At 42.7% G+C, this 23,913-nt stretch overlaps 2 protein-coding genes across 14 annotated transcripts in view; both read right to left on the reverse strand.

Annotated features, from left to right (window-relative positions):
* Positions 1 to 1,276, reverse strand: part of FBXO25 (F-box protein 25) — a 30,057-nt gene extending 28,781 nt beyond the window's left edge. For 6 of the 8 annotated variants that reach the window (XM_064477631.1, XM_064477629.1, XM_031440406.2 and 3 more), the window contains exon 1: positions 1,143 to 1,276. The gene's annotated coding sequence lies outside the window, so the exon portion shown is untranslated. The remainder of the gene's footprint in view (positions 1 to 1,142) is intronic. The other 2 variants (XM_064477630.1, XM_064477628.1) reach the window with 2 other exon arrangements.
* A 6,405-nt stretch (positions 1,277 to 7,681) lies between these two features.
* Positions 7,682 to 23,063, reverse strand: ZNF596 (zinc finger protein 596). 6 transcript variants are annotated; one of them, XM_031440414.2, is made up of 6 exons: positions 22,933 to 23,063; positions 17,222 to 17,425; positions 13,909 to 13,991; positions 11,634 to 11,760; positions 10,219 to 10,310; positions 7,682 to 9,745 (listed from the first exon to the last, which is right to left on the reverse strand). In XM_031440414.2, exons 3-6 carry the CDS (start codon positions 13,918 to 13,920, stop codon positions 8,498 to 8,500), a joined length of 1,479 nt encoding a protein of 492 aa, XP_031296274.1. In that variant the 5' UTR covers positions 13,921 to 13,991; positions 17,222 to 17,425; positions 22,933 to 23,063; the 3' UTR covers positions 7,682 to 8,497. The 6 variants fall into 6 exon arrangements, with proteins under 6 accessions (XP_031296274.1, XP_010972825.2, XP_031296273.1 ...); XM_010974523.3 differs by having other exon boundaries at positions 7,682 to 9,748; XM_031440413.2 differs by having other exon boundaries at positions 10,219 to 10,328.
* Between the last annotated feature and the right edge of the window lie 850 nt (positions 23,064 to 23,913).

Raw genomic sequence — 23,913 nt, forward strand, 5'->3', positions numbered from 1 at the left:
GATGTTCAAAACTATAACTGCAGAGCCAGAGCTAGTGCTGTACATAGTACAAACAAATAAGAAATAAACAAATTTCAGTGAAAATAAGGGTAAAGCAGTTTGAAATTCAGGGAGAAAAAGCTGGCAAAGGAGTTTCTTTTGTCCTTATTTCTTACTTTTCTTCATAAATTTTTAAAAAGTAATTTTCTTTGTTCTGCGATAAGGATGACTGGTCCTCAATTTGATAAGCATTTGGCCTTTTCTATTGCCTTCTTTTCCTTACAAGATTTCCAAATAACTGAGTCAAACAATTTAAGGTCAAACCTGAATATGGCTTTTAAGTGCGGAAGAATCTGGTCCAGAAAGAACATCAAGAAAGGGTAAACTGAGGGGCTGATAATTGGAAATGCGAGGTACTGCAAGAAGGCCTGAGAGACACAGACGCTTCGTGGAAATGGAAACCGTGTGCCCAGATAGGGGAAAACAGACTATGAAATAATAAGAGAAAGTGTATCACTTCTGACTAGGGCTGCGCGGTAAGGGTCTGGAAGACGCGAGAAAATAAGGCTCCACAGGAAAATCCACGAATTCCCCGATTCCTTCCAAAAGGGGCTGGGCGAAGGGTCAAACCGAGCTTACTGCGACGGGAAGGATGCAAAATTCAGAAGTATCAGCGTAAGAGAAATAAGCCAGGACGGAGACTGAAGACGAGCCCGGAGCCACAGACACGGGAGAACGCGGTCGCACCCAGGCAGATGCTCCAGGAGGAGGGGGCTCGGCGGGGCGGGGGCAGACGGGGAGACCCGAGGGGAGGAAGGGAGGGGCCGGGAGAAGCGGAGAAGGAGTTCGAGCCTGGGAAGCGGGAGGGTGGGTCGGGGGAAGGGAGGCGGAGGGCGGATCAGGCGGAGGCGGGTGGAAGGACGAGGGGTGGCAGGGGGACCAGGGTGGTGGGAAGGAAGACCTGGGGAGGCGGGGGGCGAGTTCAGGAGGGAAGGCGGGGAGACGGGGGTGGTGGAGGACCTGGGGAGGCGGGGGGGCGGCAGGACGCCCAGGGTGGGCGGGGGTGGGGGACCGCGCCTTGTGCCCCGCGGACGGTCCCCGGCCCACTTGACGCGCGGACGCCGACAGTCCCCACCTGAAGCGCCCGTCGTCCGAGTCCTTACCTGCAGCGCCGACTGTCCCCGGCCCATCTGGAGCGCGGACGTCCAAAGGCCGCACCTGACGGCGACGCGTCGGCCTTTATTGCCGGAAGTCGTCCGCTGCCTACCGCGAAGCGCCGCGGGGAAGCCCCGCCCCCGGCCGCGCTGATTGGCCGGTGAGGCTCCGCGTGGCCTTGTTGCTACCCTGAGCCCGGGGCCGACGGCGCGCGCGTGCGCAGTGGGAGCCGCCCCCCGCCCCGCTCTTGTCCGCGCGCGCGCAGTGGGCCCAGCCCGCTTTGGGCGGGGTCCTGGCAGGGGAGGCCCCAGGTATGGTGTGTGTTGGCACCTGGGGAGCCGGGAGGGCGGCGTGGGCTGCAGTCTGATACCTATATACGCTCACCACAACCTACTTGACTTTACAGGCCAGCCGCCGCCAGAAACGGCCTGAGTTTCTGGAATGCAGCTTCGATTTGCCCCCAGCCCCTGTGCGCCTCGTTACCTTGTGTACTGAGTTTTAAGGCTCAAGTACTTTGTTTACAAACGACTTAGACTATTGTGCATATCTTTCTGGAAGGTGGGAAGTGCCCCCGAGGACCAGCCTCATCTAGGGGTTTTCCCGGTTAGGAGAGGCGAGAGCAGGGGAACAAGCTCTCAGCTGGGCTTCGGTTCGAATCAGAACCCGCTGCCCGGAGGCGTGGAAATCAATGAGTTCCTAAGGTCTCTGCCTCACATTCCCCGCAAGTAGAACGGAGACTATAATGGTGCCTACCTCACAGGAGCTGTATAAGAAACAACTGAGCACATTAAAAATATTAAAAACAGGGCCTGTTTGTTGTGAGCAGTATGTATCCGATCTCAGTATTTTTCTTGATGAAATATGTTTGTATGTTTGGAACACGCTGCAGGAAGCATATGGTAGGTACCCATATTTTAGAAAAATATTTTAGTAAAGTATTCCTGGTGTGCTTGTCTTAATAGCGTCCTTTGTCTACATGCTTTTAAAATAATGCAAACGTTATTATGGAGGGAGGTCGGCAATATTTAAGAACCAGCCCCTTCTCCTCCTCCTCCCCCTCTTTCTCCTTCTCTCACGGTTGCGGAAATTCCATTCTGTGGACTTACCGTACTTTATTTAGATTTTCTCGATGGACGAACATTAGGTTCTTTCCAGTACTTTGCCATTAATACTACCCAATGAGTAACTGTAGTATCGGTCTTTATTTTTAAAATCTGTGGTGGGGTGTTTGCAGGTAAATTACTGTAATTGGAATTGTTAACGTCCGGGGTGGAGTTTCCATAGGTACTGCCAAGCGAAGACCCCACTGCCACCAGAGGGGTCATAAGGAGAGTATTAAGTTTAGCCTAATTTGCCAGCATCCACCTGCTCCTTGTGGAGGAATTCCACTGGCTAGGTCAAGAAGAAGCTAAGTAACAGGCATCCACAGAGAACTAGCTGGAGCCCATGGTCAACAATGGTCAACAAATACCTCTGAGAGCTCTTGTTCCCCTAACTGCACTCTTTGCTTGTAAGACAAACCTGCACACTGCCCTCTATAAACACCCCCCCCCCGTGGAGGAGGGGAGACAGTAGAGGGGGCAGAGGTGTTTCTGTGATGGTGACCTGTGGCTGGGGACCTCAGGGGAGGGCTCAGTGTGGGGAGATGGTCCCCTGGAAGAGCGGCCTACTCACCAAGCATCTGTTCGTCTAACATGTGTACCTGTTTGGTGATGGAAAATGCCAGGTTTCTTCATTTTCTTTAAAATAATCCAGTTGTGATTCTATCCAAGGACTTGGGACATTTAAATCATTGTTACAGCCCCTCCCCAAAGTTGGGGACCCTCGTAACGGTGAACTGGGACAGTCACTGGTCACAGGCGTTGCTGGGTACCTGCGTGCCTCACTTGGGCTTGGGGTGATGGCCAGCACAGGGGCCCCACTCTTCCTAGAGGCCACCACACGGCTGTTCCCAAATGCTGCACAGGACAGGGTGTGTGTCCTTGATCCTGAAATCTCAGCTTTGCTCCGGCCAGGCTCAGGGAATTGTCGCTTTTCCTCGTCCACCTCCTCTGGAACACATAGTAGGTTTAATGGCATCTTTACACACCACATGAAGACCAATTCTGTTTTCTATACAGCGATGATACTGGGGTAAGAAATAAAAACTAAACCAAGCCACCCAGACAGAACCCTGTCACCCTGGTGTAGAACTGGTAGAGCAGCATGTACCGTAGTGTCTCAAGCATGAACATGCCACACAGACCACATGCTGGGCACCATGGCAGGTGGTGTGGATGCGAGGTTGAAGTCCTTGATTTTCAGGAGCTCACTGTTCAAGGAAGTACAGGATGGCAAGCACACAGTGAAAAAGCAGGGTGATGAGGGCTATAAGCACGTACAAATCTGGAAGGGATCGGGGCCAAAGCTCGCCTGTGTCGGAGACACCGCCAGGCCAACAGGTGCGGAAGTGAGGCCACAGGGAGGAGCCAGCATCTGGCAATCTGTGTGTTTGCTTATTTGTTTCAAATCTCCTCTTGGTCTTGGGTCTCCTTACCCTTAAAACAGGGATTGGAACAGAATTTTATGGTTGTAAACCAGGTTGGCGGCCAGGAGCACATGGTGAATATGATGTAGGAATGGGGGCAGGGGGCATGAAGACTGCACTGACTCCTACAGCCACCTCACCCCTCCATTTCAGGAACTCTTTGCTTGCCCAGCAAAATGTATCATCAGCAGAATTCATCCTGAGAGCAGCCAGTCTGCACCCCCACAGCCCCTCACCCAACTCGGCAGCCGCTCTGTTCAGCCTGGTCCAATGCCACAGCCAGGTGGCCCTGCCGTGTGCTGAAACAGAGTCTGGGGGTGTTTACAGGCTGGGGCAAGTATTGTCACATAGAAATCCTGATAATCCCCTTTTCTTCTACTTCCCTTAACCCTGGTATACACCAAAAAGGAATCTTTACTGTCCTTGTTTTATCATTATAAAATAATAGAAGTATTTTGCTAGTTAAAAAACAAAAAAGGCCTTGGTTTCTCACCTGCAGTGAAGGTCATGGTATCTGCCTCTGAGGATATTGGGAATGTTAAATGTGTGAATATTTGTATCCATTTATTCAGCAAACGTTATTTCCCTCTGTCTTTCTTGCATGTTTTAGGCAGTGAACTGATCTATATGGAAAAGGTTAGGCTGCCTATAACCTGGCTTATGGACACATTTATGTTAATACATAGGACCCAGCACATTCCATCTTGGGCATTTATCAAAGATAAATGAAAACGTGTCCACAAGGAGTATGTGCAATAATGCTTGTGGCAGTTTTATTCATTGGAACAGCCTAGATACAAGAAAGTGGGCAGACAAACTGTGGACTATGCAAGTGGTGAATACCACTCCCTGGTGCAGAAGTGTGAGCCTCCGACATGTGGGACAACACAGGTTGTTATCAAGACTATTATCTTAGTGAGGGACGCAGGCACAGAGGTTCATGCAGCATGACTCCGTTCATGGGAGTCCCAGAACAGGTGGCGCTAACACGTGATGACAGAACCCCTTCAGTGGTGGGTTTGCAGGGCTGGAGGAGGGACAGAGGCCACCTTCTGGGGTGATGGAAAAGTCTGGTGTCATTTGGGACGAGATTACAGGTGTCTTAAATATGACTGACAGTGTTACCGTAAGTATGTTAAACCTCAGTAAACCATAAACCAAGACATATTTTTTCTATGGGAGGAACATTTTCTGACATCCTTGGTCAAATTTTATACACCATATTGAATAAAAAATCAAACAATCAGCAAATATGTTGAGTGCTTACCCTGCAGCCAGAATCCCATTAAGAGTTGTAGGAAGTGCAGAACAACATAGAAATCTTCCTCTGCTGCTGGGAGTTGCGGTCTGTGACTGTGGCAGGAAATGCATGTAAGAACTGTCAGAGAGCAATCAAACTTTTATTTAATTCAAAAGAACCCAAGGAAGGGCCATATCAGTTGCACAAATGGCTAGTAACTTTTATAGGGGGTCACAGGTGTAGAGAAATTACTTTGGCAGGTGAAAGGTGAAAAGCATAGTTTCATAACTTAGTATGGAATCTAACAGGGCAGACTTTTCTGTAACATCTCTTAGAGCCATGCTCACCTTCCTCTAATGGGAAACCCCAGATAGCAGATACTCCAATCTAGAAAAATAAATAGTAAATCTCCATTACCTCCCAGTTCTTGTGACATGAAACTCTACGCACAAATTCAAGGGAGCATCTCCACACTGTTCCAAATTATACTTGGCCTGTCCGCAGGACCCTACTCCTTAAGACTCAGATCAACTCCCATGTCTTTACAGAACAAAGCCTTGCTAGTAGCAGGAATGACGTTAGTGCCTGACACTGACTTTGTGCTCATTACACACTAGGCTCTGTGCTGAGCACTCTGCTTCAGCTATGCTCAGAATAACCCTAGATGTCAATCCTATCATTACCACGTCTTGAAGACAAGGCCCCGAGGCTTCCAGAAAGCTTGGCAACCTTGCCGGGACCCTACAAATAGGCAGACGTGGATCCAGGTGAGAATTGGTTCATCTGACAGTCACTCGTCCACCATTCCTGGAAATTGCCCCCGAGGGGCCTGTTTTAAGTGTCCCTCACCCCCAGCCCTCTGAGTGCTTGTAATCTTTACCACTCTCTACACGACCACAGTATCTTGTAATGCATTTCAGTTATTTAAATCCCAGCCCAGCACTGCCCTCAACCTTTTTTTAAAAAAAAAAAAATCTCACTTTTGCATGAAGACCATAAGCTCTCTGCAGGCAGGGACTAGGGTCTGACACTTTACGGGGCCTGGGGAGTCTAGTTCCCCATGGAGAAGGGAGGGAGAGACTGGCCACCATCCAGCCGAAATCGTTTGACCTCAACAACACAACCACAGCCTGAACAGTGGGAACAGGTCAGCCCTCCAGGTCGCTTCAGAGGTGGTACTGAAGGTGGCTCATCACGTGTGATTATGTCCTTGCTGCTCTTCTGCTTCTACATTGCTTTGTGTGGGACCCACTAGAGGCAGACGGTTAGAACCCAGAGAGAACTCCTAGAGGGAGCCCAATCCCTCACTGCAGATACGGCCAAACCTTCAGGACTCAGGCAGCGGTGCCCGGACAGCAGGACTGGGACAGGAGCCCCGCCTCCCACTGCAAACGTTGTTTTCTTTCTCTCGCACGAGACGGGTTTCTGTGTTTGCTGTTGCCTGAGCCTGGAGTTTCCAGACCCCTCTCCCTACGTCCATCTGACTCTGGGGCAGCATGAGCCGGGCTTGGTCGCTAAGGTAGCTGCAGCCTTTTAACAACAGCATCACTGGGCCTCTGCTTGGCCGGCCCTCTGCTTGGCCGGCCCTCTGACCGTCTCCAGCTTCCAGGCACCTTTGGTCACCCCGGTCTCTTGTCCATCAGGACTCTGTCCCTCTGCCTAGTAGAAGGGACGACTGACTGTGTCCTCCTGGGACTGGGCACAACGCTCCAACCTCTGGGTGAGATGAGCAAAGCCTTTCCAGGGAGCCCTTTGAGAGGTGGATGTGAGCATTGCTGGATGTGAGCTGCCCCAGTGGGCAGCTGGGAGGAGAGGGAGAGGCTGAGCATTGCTGGCTGTCTGGACAGCAGGTGGGTAAGGAGGCCAGGCCACTGACTAGATGCTGGACGCTGGCTCGGGGAAGCCAGGGGAGAAAACCAGCCACGTGGTGTAGTGTCAGCACCCTCCTCAGCCCCGCGGGGAGGAGGGCTCTAAGGACCACCAAAGGTGTGTCACGTGAGGGCACAGGCCGTGAAGCACCACGAGTTCTGAGCCATCCTGGCGGTGTTGCCAGCTAGGGGATGTCCAGTGCGTGCTAGTAAACCAGCTCTCAGAGGAGGGAGAGAAGCCCTGACTGTAGTGTTTGCCAGTTTCTGTAGTGTAAATACTCCCACCACCGACAATTTCCAGCTGCCGATGTGACATCCCTGAATGAGGAGCTGGGAAGACACGTGCTTAACAACTCTTATGAACCAACGAGAGCCCCACTGGGTCTGTGTCGGCTGAAAACTGCAAAGGTGGGTGTGTCCTGTTTCTCAATGAGCCCTCATTTCAACACATTTGATGAGAGTGTTTCTAAGCGTCAGATAGTCCAGTCGTGAGTATCTCCCGAGCTCCTGGTTAGGATCACTAGTTGCAAAAATGAAGACAACCTGCCACAGATGCCCGCCCCGTCACCAGGGTTACAGTGAATGCCTAATAAATTGAAGATAAATTCAAAATTGCCTGCTAAATAACTGGGTTTTCCAAGCAATTTTGTCAGCAGAAACTTACTGCTTTTTTGACTGAATTGAAAAAAGCAGAAACAATAGAAAGGCAATATTTTAAATACATCTGGGTTTTAGTAAATCGTTATGGTAACGTGCTGTATAATTTTGGAAAATTAATTCTGGTTTGGTTACGAGCAATAAAATGGTGAAATGGTTAATGGGCTGCATTAATTATTCTTCCAGTAATGTATGGGAGAAAATGAAATTAAAGCAAATCCAACTAATTTAGAAAAGCAAATGGAAACAAATGGATGAAAATGTCAACAGAAATGATTCTTATCTTTTGAAGCAAAGTATCTAACACACACACGGGAAGTACAACCAGAATACAGAAATTTAGCTTCTCTGTTTAGATGAAAACCTCAGCATCACCTGATCTGAAGAGGACAAGAAGAAAGGGCATGACTCCTAGGCACATATCCAGAGGGAACCTTAATTCAAAAAGACACATGCACCCCAATGTTCACAGCAGCACTATTTACAATAGCCAAAACATGGAAACAACCTAAATGTCCATCGACAGATGACTGGATAAAGAAGTTGTGGTACACTTATACTATGGAATACTACTCAGCCATAAAAAAGAATATAATAATGCTATTTGCAGCAACATGGATGGACCTGGAGATCATCATTCTAAGTGAAGTAAGCCAGAAAAAGAAAAATACCACATGATATCACTTACAGGTGGGATAAAAAAAAATACAAACTTATTTACAAAACAGAAACAGACTCACAGACATAGAAAACAAACCTATGGTTACCAGGGGGCAGGGGGTGGGGAGGGATAAATTGGGAGTTTGAGATTTACAGATACTAACTAATATATATATAAAATAGATAAACAACAAGTTCATACTTTATAATACAGGGGACTATATTCAATATTTTGTAGTAACTTATGGCGAAAAATAATATGAAAATGAATATATGTATGTTCATGTATGACTGAAGCATTATGCTGTATACCAGAAATTGACACAACATTTTAAACTGATTATACTTCAATAAATATATATATACAAAAAACAAAAAAACCCAAAACATAGTATTTCTTATTGTGAGTCCTCAAGAGTGTTTATAGTTTGAAGGCATGGGTGGTGACTCTTCTACATTTATTACCTTTATAGCATGAGTTCTTTCATGTTGTCTAAGGTTAAAATATTTACTGAAGGCTTTCCCACAGAGATAACATTTATATGGTTTCTCTCCAGTGTGAATTCTCTTATGCAATCTAAAGTTATAACTTCTATTGAAGGCTTTACCACATATATTGCATTCATATGGTTTCTCACCAGTGTGAGTTCTTTCATGTCGTCTAAGGACAGAAGAGTGATTGAAGGCTTTCCCACATAAGTGACATTCATATGGTTTCTCTCCAGTGTGAGTTCTCTCATGTCGCTTAAGGACAGAAGAATCAGTGAAGGCCTTCCAACATAGATGACATTCATATGGCTTTTCTCCAGTGTGAGTTCTCTCATGTCGTCTAAGGACAGAAGATTCAGTGAAGGCTTTTCCACATAGATGACATTCATATGGTTTCTCTCCAGTGTGAGTTCTCTCATGTTTTCTAAGGTGAGAACAATGAGTGAAGGCCTTCCCACATAGATGACATTCATATGGTTTCTCTCCATTGTGAGTTCTCTCATGTTGTCTAAGGTAAGAAGTTTTACTGAATGTCTTCCCACATAGACGACATTCATATGGTTTCTCTCCAAAGTGTGTTCTCTCATGTTTTCTAAGGTCAGAACAGTAAGTGAAGGCTTTCCCACACAGATGACATTCATTTGGTTTCTCTCTGGTGTGAATCATCTCATGTCGCCTAAGGTTATAACTTTTACTGAAGGCTTTCCCACACAGAAGACATCCATATAATTTCTCTCCAGTGTGAATTCTTTCATGTTTTCTAAGATCAGAACAATGAGTAAAGGATTTCCCACAGAGATGACATCCATGTGGTTTCACTCCAGTGTGAATCATCTCATGTCGTCTAAGGTTAGAACTTTTACTGAAGGCTTTCCTACATACATGACATTCAAATGCTTTCTCTCCAGTTGTGGCATTATTGTGTTGTCTAAGGGCGGAACTTTGATTAAAGACATTCCTACGTCGATGATATTCATATGATGTACTTCTAGCATGAATTTGCTTATGTAGATTAAAGGATGACAAGTAATTGATGGGTTTTCCAAAATCTTGGCTGACACAGGGTTTGTTTCCCATTTGAGGTATCTCATATTGAGTCAATGTTAAGATTTCAGTAAATGTTTCTCTGAAATCATTGTGTTCCAGAGGATCCTCTTGAGTGTGAGAGCTCTGCTTTTTGAAAGGAAATGAGAGACTGTTAAAGGTTTGCCCACATTTACTCATTTCTTCATTCACTTCTCTACATATAAATTCAAGAGTAACCATTCAGTGACAGACTCTAGTTAAAACTATTCCTGTATTATGTACATAAACATGGGGTTTTACTCTCTTGCAAGCATAGAGATTGTGTCTTTCGTAGTATCCCAAATGCAGACATATATGTTTAATTTTAAAGACATTATTATGTTTCAATGATTAGGAATATAAGCCACGATTACTTAATTGTCTGTTTATAAGAACTCAGGTTATGGTTTTCACTACAGGTTAATGTTTCTTCCCCCAAATCAAACTAACTAAAATTTTCTCCTGTGGGAGCCCATGATCCCAGCTTTACCTACAATCAGGTAATTATGCCAAATTCCTAACTTGTTCAGTTCCCAGGTCATCATTTGCAAGAACACATTCACACCCATGAAGCTCACCACTGTCCTAATTAAAGGTGCGTCCTTCTTGTTGATACGCTGCATGGATATCATTTCTTGTTTTTTCAGATCATCTTCTCTATCTGAAATGACTGGAAAAAAATAAATTGCTATAGTGGTATTAGGAGGATTAAAATGTTGAAAAGACCCAATGCCCACTTGTGTATGTTTCAAATATTGACACATAGATGGGAAAGAATGTTAAATTATGAAATACTCTAAGGAGAAGAAACATATTATAGTAGGCTGTAACAACTGTCATTCTCAGGACTAAAATATGAGAAAAATAAAATAAAGATGAAAGGTTGGGGAGGAAAAGAGAAGGTCCTATTCATAGAATAGGAACATGAAAAGGGAATTTTTGTGAATGCTTAACTACAGTGAGTACATACATTTCACCTTGCCTAAAGCCAAAGACAATGGCAGAAAGATATGTGAATAGAAATTTTTTACCTGCAAGGTATGACATCATCTGAAAAAATTTTTCCCCTATGACATTGTCTAAATTTAAAAATCATCACTAAACTTAGGTATCTTCACTTGCTATTTCTTAGGGCCTATTCAGTCACTGACCAGGCACCTCCTCCTATTGAAGCACAGCTTCCTGTAGCTCATCTGGACTCTGGCCTTGCAGAAAATCTAACCTTTCTCTTGAAAGTTGCTCTCCTTGCTCCAAATGGGAAATCACATCTGATTTGTAGAATTGATTGCCTGATTATAGGAGAAAGATATGTGGATTTTGAGTTCTGTGCTTCTAACAGTGCATGATCATCAGTACAGGACAGACTAATGGGGAAGAATAACCTCCAAAGTTCAGTACAGAAAGAGTATGTTGAAAATAACATGTATGATCTTTGACTTGCAAAATGACAGCTCTTGAACTTGTTCCCAAAGACATTAATGACCTATCATTGCTGATGCCCATGCCCCAAAGACAGACTGCGGAATCTCCAATATTTTCACTTATTGTCAAAATGTAAGTTTTCACAGTGTTTTAATATTATATCCAAAAAGAATTCAATGAATACAACATCCACCAGAAACATCTAGGTTCTATGTGAAAAACAATACATCTATTATTCTTAACACTGTAATCTGATCAAACCACAGTCCTTGCCTTAAAATAATTAAAAAAAAATCAATCCATTTACTTACCCACACAAAAATAGTGAGTTCTCACTATTGTTTGAGGGTTAGAGATTGAGCAGCAAGAAAGACATGAAATTGTGTCAGGAAGATTACATTGTAGTGGGATTGATAAACTAATTATAAGTAAGAAGGAAGGAAAAATTGCTATAAGGTAGTTGTGAGAGCATGAAAAAATCAAGACAGAGTTTGGAGTGAGAAATAGGAAAACTTTTCTACACATTTGATAAATGAATGAATACATACAAAAGAAACAGTAAGGGACTCACCAACTGAGACCAGATGACTGATGTTCTCTAGCATCACATCTCTGAATAGTTTTCTCTGGGATGTGTCCAGTAGGGCCCACTCTTCCTGGGTGAAGTCCACAGCTACATCCTCGAAGGTCACTGATTCCTAAAACATTATGGACGTTGTTTCAGACAGGACCATCTCTGCTGAGGAGGATGTTACATGTGACAAGCACTAAGGAAGTGGGGGTTGAGAGTACAGAAATCTCAAACATTATTCTGGGTCCAATCACATCACTCTTAGTGTTGACATGGACATTTTACTTTCAGATATACCTACAGAGACATACTCTAAATACATAAAACTTCATTATAAAGCCATAAAAAATGATAAAATAATGCTATTTGCAGGATGGCCAACATCAATGGCCCTGGGGAATGTCATTTTAAGTGAAGTTAGCCAGAAAGAGAAGGAAAAATACATACAATATCACTCATGCGGAATCAAAAAAAAAAAAAAAGACAAATGAACTTATATATAAAACAGGGACAGACTCACAGACATAGAATACAGATTTGTGGTTGCCAGTGGGGAGGAGGGTGGGAAGGGTTAGACTGCGAGTTCGAGATTTGCAGATACTGACTGGTATACATAAAACAGATAAACAAGTTTATACTGTACAGCACAGGGAAATATATTCAATATCTTGTAGAAGCTCATGGTGAAAAAGAATGTGAAAATGAATATATGTATATTCATGTATGGCTGAGGAATTGTGCTGTACACCAGAAATTGACACAACATTATAAACTGACTATACTTCAATTAAAAAAAAAAGAGAGGTAACATGTGAGGTATGGTGTAATATAACCTGGAGATTTCCCAATAAATCTGTAAACATGACTTCCAGATCATGATTATGAAATTTTCACTTGAAAACTTACCATAAAAGTCTTCTCAACCAACTTCAAGTAAATCTAAAGACTCATCACAAGGGATGAGGTATCCATGATCTGCCACTTTTAAAGCATGACTATGGTTAGCATGACTAAGCCCTTTTGACCTCAGTTTCTTCATCAATGAAACTGTGTAATAATCTGTTATGAGTTCTGAAAGATCTACTGAGCTAACATGTAAAGTGCTAACTATCTAACAAATATTTCCTAAATATAACTTGTAGGTTTTTTATTCACTAAATGGCAGAGAATATTGAAGCAACGTCCAGATTCTGCATAACTGACTAGATTCATACAGATCTTGAGGTCAGCAGGTATAGTCGTTTATCTCTACAAAACTGAGGTGTTCGTTACAAAGGATAAGTAGTTCAGCAGCTCAGGCCGGAGGCTCTGAGACTTCCATACTGAGGACACTCTGATCCTGACTGTTCCTACAGTCTGAAGCCTCCCCTTATTCGTGGACTTCCAAATATCACTTATTTGGGTATAAAGAAAATCGCCTTTTGTTTCTTCATCCTGTCTCTCTATTCAAGAACACCTGAAGCCACGTGATAATTCTGGCCTCTTCAGTTAATCAAAAAATTCCTCAGGGCTTAAAGTTTTACTCTGCCTCCTATATTCCTTCTCCTGAATCACAGCCCAAATTAAGAAAACACTACTCCCTAAATATTGTTTCCAGTTGTGAAATTTTAATAAAGGGAAAATTACACAAAGGGGGAAAATGTATGATTCAGGACATATGTAGTAATGAGGATTTTAGTTTTCTTTTTTAGAAGTTTTCAAAAAGCACAAATACATTCTATGAAAACTTTAAGAGGTTGAAAATTTAAAAAATAATGGAATGACTCCTCATTGCCTTCTCTGGTATAACCATCATTCGTTTTCCCTCAACACTAATCAGCACTCCCTGCAGCATCTGTAACACCGGACTGACTGGTCTCACCTGTGGAAACATCTGCTCCATTGGGCTGTGCTGTTTTGCTCCTTACTTATGGTTATCATCTGTATTCACCTCAATCATAAGCCCATTACAGTTAATAAAATGGTTAATAACTAAAACTTTTTTGCCAACTAAGCCATGGGCTGGATGAGAAAAAGAAACCCCCTCTCACCCCTTCTATGAATACGCAGCATCGACAGAGACTAGACCATCTGAGCCTAATGCTGGGAAGGAGACAGCCACTCGAGGAGTCCCTGACCCAACATGACCTTTCCAGAGTTCTGGGGGAACAGCTTTAGTTCGGAGCTTTGAAAAGTCTCCTGAGTGCACTTAGAACATATTTGCCTACAGTAGAAGTAAGCCCATATACTGATAACAGAGACGCAATTTCAGTAGAAAGAGTAATTCCCTCTTCACCTGTGAGTCCATTGTAACTAGTTCAGCTGGCAACTGTCTTCTGGTTTTTCACTCACACACAGTCCAAGCAACAGAAGGTCAAACTGAGGAAGAAGGAAAAAGCCATGAGACTCCAGCTGTTCACAGTCCTCATACTCATTTGCCATGAAGCCCCAATCCCTCACCTGGAACTAGCCCCCAGGACAACCAAAAGAAACATACGGTGTGCTCTAAGAGTGAGAATGGGTAGCTCTCCCCCAACCAGAGGGCTAAGACTATTGGTGGTGGTAAAGAAGATACAAATACCTTCAATTTAGAGATCAGACTGTGAAAAAACAAATGAGCTTTGTTTGCTAATTAACCCACGGTATTCAGAAGCGTCCAATTCCCTCACAATTCCAAAATACAGGGATCCCTGACTCATGCCACACGTGTCCCCACCTCTAGCAACCACTGTGGAACTTCTCAGGCTTAATTACTTTTAGTCTGTACATTAGTGATTTCCCCCGTTCCATCCTGGCCCTCTACTGCCTCAATTATCCTTTCTTTTCTCTGACCCTGTACCTCTGGATACACTCATCCTGAATTATTTTGTCTCCTCCAAGGGTTTTCAACAATAACGCTCCTGAAACACTCTCTTTTAGATTTCTTCTGCACGGACTTTGTTATGAACCAAGAGAATTAAGAATATATTTTAAGGTTGCTCTCTCTCTTGCCTTCTGAGACGGCCCACACTCTGTCTATGGAGTGTGTATCTACTTTTACCTAAACACCCCCACACCTCTCGGCCTCTCTCCCTCTCACCTTTCTGAGATGGCCCACATTCTGCCTGTGGAGTGTGTATCTCTCTAAATAAACTTGCTTTCACTTTAAAAAAAAAAAAAAGAATGTATTTTAAGATAGGGTTAATTCAGGTACTTATTTCATTTGGAGGAATCAATGGCACCTGTCTTGCAAATTTACCCTTCATGCCCCCTTCTTCACAAAATCTCAGGAGTATGTGGGTTATAGTACCACTATTAGGGCAGTAGGCTCAGAAATAGAAAAAAGAAATTTGAGGAGGAAAGTTAGTTGCTCCACCTAATATTTTAGAAAAGTAGTAGTTGAAATCCCGCCCTTTGATCAATCACCATTAACTGCAACTTCCCTGAATTTCATTATTTCATTGTGTGTATGTCTGTGAAAGCATTTATAAATTGTAAATCCTTCCCTAAAACATCAATAATTATCTTTCATGGACAACAGATAACGAGTGTAAACAGAAACAGGTTTAACTCACACATTTGTACCTGATGTCAAGAAAAGAAATCAATAAAGTTTTACTAAATGTGACTCTCTGCTTTGAGATTTACATACATTTGCTTATTTATTCCTCAAAATAAGCCTACTAATTATAGTTCATTTATCAGTTTAATAAATAACACCATCAGAGTTTCAGAAACTTTATATGTGCACATAAGCATACAGTAAGAAGTAATGCAGATATAGTTTAAATTTTCCTCCCCTTGCCTTCGAAGCTGAAAGTCTTTAAGGGTTACACATGACACCTCTATTGTACCTGGAATAACACCTCTAACATTAATAATCAGAGGCCCCACCCTGTTTTTGCAAATTATTCTCCTTTTTGCTTTTTCACAAAATGACTCCCTATGCTCAGGTTCTCCACCACACACTATTGTCCCAATTTCCAAATATCAGCCTCCAACACTTCTCATTTTTAATGCCCAGTTCAACTCAGTTACTCACTTCAGTAGATATTTACCAAGACCAACATTATTTATGTCCTTCTGATTATTTACCACATCTGCTGATCAAGAACTCAACAGCTTTGAGGCAGGGGTTATAGCTCAGTGGTAGACCACAAGCTTAGCATGCATGAGGTTCTGAGTTCAATCCCCAGTACATCCACTAACAATAACAATAAAAAAAAAACACTGGCCTGTTCCATAACTGCATCTGACATCACAGGAGTAGGATACTGACCCTCCTCTAAACATGAGGTCACAACTCACTGAGGCTTCTAAATAAATCAGGCAACCCCCCTATGTCTTGATAATTAATTCATTTTTCATGCTTCATAAATATTTCAAACCTTTTCAATGCCTTTGAACCCACACATTCTAACTTCTCCCCCTCACTTTCAATCGATGAGCTAGTTCCTACTATTTTGATAAATTATATGACAAATTACCTTAGTTTAATATCATAAAATGTACAACCATTCCTGCATATATACTTTTTAGTTATTCCTTAACTCCTATCAAATTGAAGAGTCATATCTACTCCTGGCTGAGTCCAACGTCTCCAATTGTTGGGAACATTACATTTTTAATTTAAAAGTCTATCTCCTTTACCAGCAACCTCTCCCTCTTGTCATGGTTCATCCCCTCACCATTTAAACCTATTAAGTTTCCTCCATCTTGAATATGAAACCATGTCTGAACTTCCTTCATCTTAAAGCCCTTCTCTCCCTTCCTGCCCTTACAATCAAACTAAGAAATGGAGGTGTAGTTGTCAAATTCTCACACTCCACTCACCACTTGACTCACAATACCAATAACCTGCACAAATGAATCCACTGTATGTGCCTCAGGCTTTTACTTGGATCTATATAAGTATAACATGACCTCTTTTTGGGAACATACTGTTTCCCAGGTTTCTCTGACACCTCAGTCTACTGTCTTTAAAGTAATCTTGTCACTCTAACTCCTTATCACTTTCCAAGAACTTCTCAAACAATATTGTTGAAAGATCTCAAGACTCCATCTGGCTTCTTCATCCTGCTCTACTTAGATACACTGCCCAGGAATGCTCATATATTTATACAGTTGCTTCAATTTCTTCCATTACTTTTTCTAAAATAAGTGTGACCAAACTCATGTCTGAATTCCATTTATGACTTTGCATCTTTCTGAAACTAACATACACTAGAAATAAAATACAGCTCATAACACTATCTCCCACTCCCCCTAGATAGTACCCTCTGTCTAGTCTCTAATCTTTTCAATGTCTCCACCTGACATCCAACGGTTGACATTTTATATGCTTTCTCAGAACATCATGAATACAATGAAGCATTGCTATTACTTCTACACTGTTCACTATTATCCTTCACTTCCACTCAAATTCACAAATACACTTTTCTACCCCATACTTATTTCCTTCAATCTGTTCGAATGTCAGTTACTCAGATATCTTTTCACTGAAGTCCTACCAAAATGAACACTTCTCTTCACAAAAAATCATTTACAAAATAAAGGAGGTCTGTCCCTTCTGGTGAAAATGATCTTCAGTACTCACCAGAAACCAGACACCAGTGAAGCCAAATACTTACTGAGGACACTGCCACAACATTTCAGAGTTCCCAGCTTCTCTTTCTAGAAAATGCATCATTTTGATGGTGAACTATCTTTCAGTGCAGTTGATAACCTCATCAGTGTTGTAATCCAAAGGACAAATCTGATTAACTCAGGCTGCAATCTAGATAAATCAAGAAATGCCTCTTTAAGGAGATTCCTTCCTTCTCATTAGGTTAATCCTGTAGATGAAATTAAGGACAACAAATAATATCCTTTAATTCTGCAATTCTTCTAAAAGTCTTAAAAGCAAACTTGATGGCTTTTCTCAGAGATTTCACTGTTTTACGGATTTTGGTTGTTCTGGGCAGTACTGAAAATCTACAGCAAGAGAATCCTTCCTGCTCTTTATTTTTAAGATTTGTAATCTACTGACATATTCTCAGGTTGTGGACCTAAGTGTAACTCTACATAAATGTAAATGTATGTGCTGAATAAATATCTAAAACCAAGGGAAATATCTTTCAAGGTTCTAGAATATGCATTTTTTTTACTACCAAGCAAGAAAAAGCTCATCCAGTGTAGGTCTCTTCAAGTCAGGTCTAGCTGATGTCCTAAAAACTGTAAAGCCATACAACCCTCAAAATGTTAAGGATTTCCAGAATAAATGATCTGTTTCAGGATTCATTTTATTATACACAGAATATGTTTCCATTTTTTTTACTGCGGTAAAATACACATAGCATTTACCATCTTAGCCATGCTTAAGTGTATAGTTCAGTGGTAAATACATTCATAAAGTTGTACAATCATCACTGCTGCCCACCTCTGAAACTCTCTTCATCTGATAAAACTGAAACTCTACACCCATTAAACAACTACCCCCATTCCTTCCTCCCCCTGCCCCTGGCAACCAACATTCTGCTTTCTGTCTCTGAATAGGTTATTTTAAAAACTGATGTTAAAAAGGAGATTAAACAGTTAAAAATCTTAAGTGATTTCTTTATAGAAGGATATTATTATTTCTGAAGGAAAATCAAGCAATATATTTTCATTTTAGCATAGGCATTTGATCCCAAAGAAATAGTTTAATTTTCTTTTTTTAAAAATTATACTCTTATGACAGTAAAAATGATTTAGTATTACTTTTTTAATTAAACTATATCAATTATTTGATTTTCATGTAACTCTGAGATGTCCTGTCTTTTCAGCCTATGTACTGCAACATATCTGAGGCAAGTGATGATCTCCTTTTGCCATAAATGAATCCATGTTTCATGTCAACTCAGAACCAAGATTGTAGCAGGGAGTGAATTCATACTGATGAGTAAAACAGACAGATCATTTGTCCCTATGGAGTTAAAAGTCTAGCTAAGAAGAGATTATTTAAATAAATAATGACAAGAACACTCTGTGTACATATACTAGAGTATTTCATTTGTTGAGGTGGTGAAGCTCCCGTGAAATGCACTCATTATTTATGACACTTAAAAAATTTAGTTTGGCAAGGACCGAGGGACTTCTACATAGATGCAAATAGGTTTAGAAGTAGAAAACAAGTATAAAATCATGGATAACCAAAAGCCATAAAACAGTGAGATCTCTGAGAAAGGCCAACTAAACTTCATATTTGGTTGTGCACAGTATAAAGATGGCCTGTCTGAGGCCTGTCTAAATTTATTCAAAAATTATCAGAAGGAAATAGAGGTAGGAAGTATCCTAGAAATCAGTGCACACGATGCCTGAGTCAGGACCAAGAAAAATAGAGGAAAGGAGAGGAAATTAAAAAATGGAGTTGGAGGGGAGGGTATATATAGCTCAATGGTAGACTGTGTGCTTAGCAGGCACAAGGTCCTGTGTTCAATCCCTGGTACCTCCATTAAAAAATAAATATATAAACCTAATTACCTCCCCCCTTAAAAAAAAATGGAGTAAAGCAGCTCATGTAGTGATTCTCAGAAGATACGATTTCAAACTCAAAAAAATAGGAAAATCCATTTTAACTATCATACCTAATATCTTTTCAAGTGGACAAATCCAATCTTAATATACGGAAATCACTATTTCCTGTTTAGCAACAATAATTTAAAAACTAAGTAAACACACAAAAGCCAGTCTCTACATACAACAGCAAAATATTATGACTCCGATTTGAAGTAAATTTACAAACCCATGTAAAGAAATTTTAAAACTTTGTGAGGATGTAAATATGACACAAACAAAGTCTGCCAAATCAAATTCTTAGACTAGAGGACATGGTAGCAAAAAAGTCTCAGTGACTGCAAAAATTCGGTGCAACTCGAATCTAAAAGTCATATGGAACATTTCACATAAAAAATGAGAATTGTTTTAAAAGTCAATTTTCTCTCTCTTTTGATTTGGGATGAGGATATAGCCAAAATAATTGTGAAAAGGAAAAAAAAAAAAAAAAAAAAAGAAGACAGGTCACATTACACCTGAACCTGTATTACTTAAAACTTTAAAATAATTCAAATTAAGTAGTTGAAACAAACAATAGTAAACAATATATTAGGACTAAATGGAACATGGTATTTTATAATATGAAATGCATGATAGCTTCCAAAAGGGGGGGTGGAAGGAGGCCATGAAAGAATTTTGGTTTCACTGCATGAATATTATCAGACCAAAGTGTACATGTGTATAATTAAACTAAAAAATAAAAAACATCTAAATGCACATCAAAAGTCAAGTAGAAAAATTCATGTCTATAAAGAAAAAAATTTATTCAGTCTCTTAAGTAATTAGTAAATTGGAAATAAAAACAAAGAGCTGTAATTTTATTCAAATCTACAAATATACACAGTTATAATGAAGTCCTGGTTTAAGTATGGGGGAAACCTCAGGAGTTGGTGATGGATGAGGATCTCTTTGCAGTTTTGTGTTATGTGTGAAGAGGAGACTGTGCCAGAATCTATTACAACATGAAATGTATCATCTCTTGGCCCAGTAATAAAACACCAAGTTACTCTAAATGGAAGAACGCTGAGATACCTGCAGAGAGGTCAATTCTTTACAAATTCATGAACACCAAGGTCTCCCTAGGATGAATGTGCTATGAACAATGTTTAAAAACCTCTTACTGTTAGACATTTGGGTTGATTCTATTTTTTAACAATTACAGGAAAAAATATACTCCATGATGTGGATGAAATGCCGCCTTAATTTCCCATGGTTATGTTTCTAATCTCACCCTTCTACTGCAAATCATTAATATTTTGAGGCCAAAAAAACTGATTCACTTTGCTAAGTTTCAAATGCATGACACAACCTGGTAGAACAAATTTACCCGTAGGGATATATTTTTCCATTATTTTCTACTCATTCCTGACATTGAGTACTAACGTGTGCAGTCTCTTTAACCCTGGGCTATAGTACATCCAGATCTGCTCCCTGTGCAATCGCTACTGGCAAATCTTATTGACAACGTGGTGCCCAGTCCTTGTCTCTAATCAATGTCTGGCCTGCAGCATTTCTCTTGATGAGCCCCCAGATGGAGCCACTTCACACATGGCATGTCACTGGCTGACAGTAAGATGCAATTGGTCTGTAGATGAGAGAGGCCATGGATGAGTGAGGAAACGTGTTAGGCAGGAACTCTGAGTCAGATTTTAGTATGTCCTAAAAAACAGCATTTCAGGAAGGAGAGGATAGGAAATATGACTTTTTCCAAATAAGTATTCATTCTTGACTCCTCATCTTCTTCCTCCTCCGAGTGCCTTTCTCAGCTAAGAAGTCACTCCTGAGAGTTGAGAATGTGCCATTCAAGGTCTTATCTCCTGCCATGCCACAACCACACACATAGGGAGAAATTCAACATTTGGAAAAAATGGTCCTCTGCTGTATGCTGAACAATCAGGGAGCAGGGACAATAAACTCCTACATGGAGACCAACAGCTAAGTTTGTCTGCCTGTCACTTCATATATCCTTCTATCCTGTAGAGCCCACAGTTTACATGGCAGCTATGGGAAGGTGAGTTGGTGAGACCTTCCTTTCAAGTCACAATCCCCACAGTGTCTTCCAATACCTGCTGAGCACAGGATCACCAGGTGAGGATGGGTAGAGTGCTCCTTTTCTCCTATTCCTAGGCTTCTCAGGCTCTCTTCCATTCGTTAACATCCAATTACATTGCCCTTTCTCCTCCAAGCTCTCTTCCCAGAGCCAAGTGCCATCTCATCATTGGAGAAATTAATTTTTTTCTTTTGTGTTCAGTTAAAAAAATATTAGTCTTTCCCTACCAGATGCCTTTTGACTGTGTGAATGTGTTTCGGACATGTGAACAGGAGGGAGCAACAATTACTGACCTCACAGGCATGGGGTGGTCTGGACTGGATAGTGGCAAGGCTTGCCATTCTCACCACTGCCCCTAAAGATTCCAGACAATTATTTCCTTTTCCTGAGCAAGGGCAAGTTCTCTTTCATGGTTTTAATCATATTGACTAAAAGCATTTAATTTATCTTTTCCATAATACATACTTCCATAAATAATTTTAAAAACACCTAATTATCGACACTGGGAAAAAAAGAAGTTCAGCTATGGAAATAGCTCTGAGTAATGTATTCATCATGAACAGATAAGATTGGCTAGAACAAAGCTCCAGAACCATCCAGCCTATCCTTCAATATTTGCGAAACAAAGGGAATTTGAAGAGACGATACACTTAGTTGGAAACTGTAGCTTACAGAGCAGTAAATGTAAAAAATCATATACTGAAGAAAAGATGCTGTTGAATACTACACTACCTGTTTAAACTTGGTTTTGACCGTTAAGACAAAAATCATTATCCTTACCAACTGCACAGTGAAAAGTGTAAAACTTATTTACTAAGCACTACAGAATTCTTTTAGTATACAATAAAGACAGGGAAAGCGCTGAGGCCTCATGATCTTAATTTGATACGGTAAGTTTAAAAAGAAAAGTAATTTGGAAAGTTAAAAAAAAAACCTAATGAATTTGGAATCTATCCTTCTACTGTCCCCAACTGCTACTGTTGTTGAAAGCCCCCTCATCTATTCTGTCCTTGGCCACCTCCCTGTTGATCTCTTTTGTCTGTTTTCACGTATCCTACTGCTTCTTGCCCAGGTCACTTTCTTTTTCACCTGTATTTTGTCTTTCCAAGTCCAATCCGTCCCCTCCCTCCCCCCTCGATTTTACTTTCCAAGTCCTCACTGTCCCTTACTCCTTCGGTCTCGTCCTGTCCCACCCCTTGCCACAGCGCAACGTCCACGGGGGTGGAACAAAGAAGCTCTCTGCCCAGGAAGAGCACACTTTCCCGTGAGACGTCGGGAATGCAAACACCGTGGCCGGTATCGCCAGCGCGGCGGGACACAAGGACCCGGGGCCCCTCCTCCAGCCCGGGGCTCAAGGGCCCTTCTGAGGCGGTGACCGCGAAGGGGCGCGTGCGGCAGGGCCCGGCCGCAGGAGAAGACTGGGGTCTGCGCAATGCCAGGGCCAGGGAGGGCGAAGCGGGCAGTGAGGGGCGAGAGTGGGGCCCTGACACCGCGCGGGCGGGGGCGGAAGACGGTGAAGAGACCGAAGGCGGAAAGGCGGCCGCGGACGGCCTCGGGGCGACTTTAGCCCGCGGCATCCCGGGTCTCAGCGCGACAAGGGCAGGAGCGGGCGAGGGAGGGGTCCGTCACCTCCGCACCCCCGACCCTGGGCGTGGAGGACCGGACAGGGAGGGGCCTTGGAGCGCGGGCCTGAACCGCAGGGACCCGGAGCTCACTCACCCGAGGGGACCCTCGCTCCCGAAATCCGCTTCCGGGTGGGCAGGAAATTCCGCCCTGGGGGCGGGGCCTTAGTCAGGGAGCCGCTCGCCGGGCGCGGGGCGAGAGCAGAGGGGGCGTGGGCGTGGCGTGGGCGTGACATGAGCCTGCCCCGCCCCACCGCCCCACCGCCCCACCCTGGCCGCTCCGGCTCTGCGGGTCCTTCAGCCCGACACAGCTCAGGTCTCGGCGTCTGTTCCGTGGGGTGTCCCGGGAGTCGGCTGCACGCCCCGGGCGCTCCGGGCTTCAGGTTAACGTTTGGGACAGCTCCAGTAGTGTCCCCTCCGCGCACGAAGTTGCAGCAAGAAACCAAAGATACCTCCGTGCAGAAAGCAGAACACTGCCAGCCGGCAAATACGCCCTCAGCTGGCGTCTGGGAACTGGGCTGCTTTAGTGGGTTGAGTGGGGCTCTGCCCCAAAGCTGTATCCATGTCCTGACCCTTTGCACAGTGGTTTTAGAATTGTTAGGTACTACACCCCAGAAAGAACTTTATAATATAAAGCCCACAGTTTAACAATGGTACATTTTGCCTTTGCAAAATGATTCTGTTCATATCCAAAGTTAACAGGTCAGCACCTTTTGCCCCACCACCAACTGAGTTTTCCATCGATTTCTAATATAGTTGGATTCTGTCACATTGTGTGTTCTATCCTGCGACACTGCTACACCCTAAACAACTAACTTTGAGATTATGATTGACCTTTGTGTTGTGCAAATGTGTGGGCTTAGACTCGTAGTGACACCAACCTAAATATCACATGGAATACTTCAATCCCCCACTCTCACCCCATGATCTGCTTATGTGCATAGTTTTGTCTTTTCCAAAATTGTCATAAATAGGGCCATACTGTGTGCAGCCTCCTCAGACTGGATACTTTCACCCAGTAATATATAAGTAAGATTTACCCGTGTCTTTCCTTGGGTTGATGGTTTTATTTCTATTG

Source organism: Camelus dromedarius, chromosome 22, assembly GCF_036321535.1.
Source record: "Camelus dromedarius isolate mCamDro1 chromosome 22, mCamDro1.pat, whole genome shotgun sequence".
NCBI lineage: Eukaryota > Metazoa > Chordata > Mammalia > Artiodactyla > Camelidae > Camelus > Camelus dromedarius.

What these genes read in the sequence shown, in the direction of transcription:
- ZNF596 (XM_031440410.2), bottom strand. An exon ending in CAGTCATCTGGTCTCAGTTG is followed by an intron (nt 10,329 to 11,633) that starts GTGAGTCCCTTA and finishes ATACCACTATAG; the next exon opens with CAATTTATTTTTTTCCAGTC. An exon ending in CACCTTTAATTAGGACAGTG is followed by an intron (nt 9,749 to 10,218) that starts GTGAGCTTCATG and finishes CCTTTCAAAAAG; the next exon opens with CAGAGCTCTCACACTCAAGA.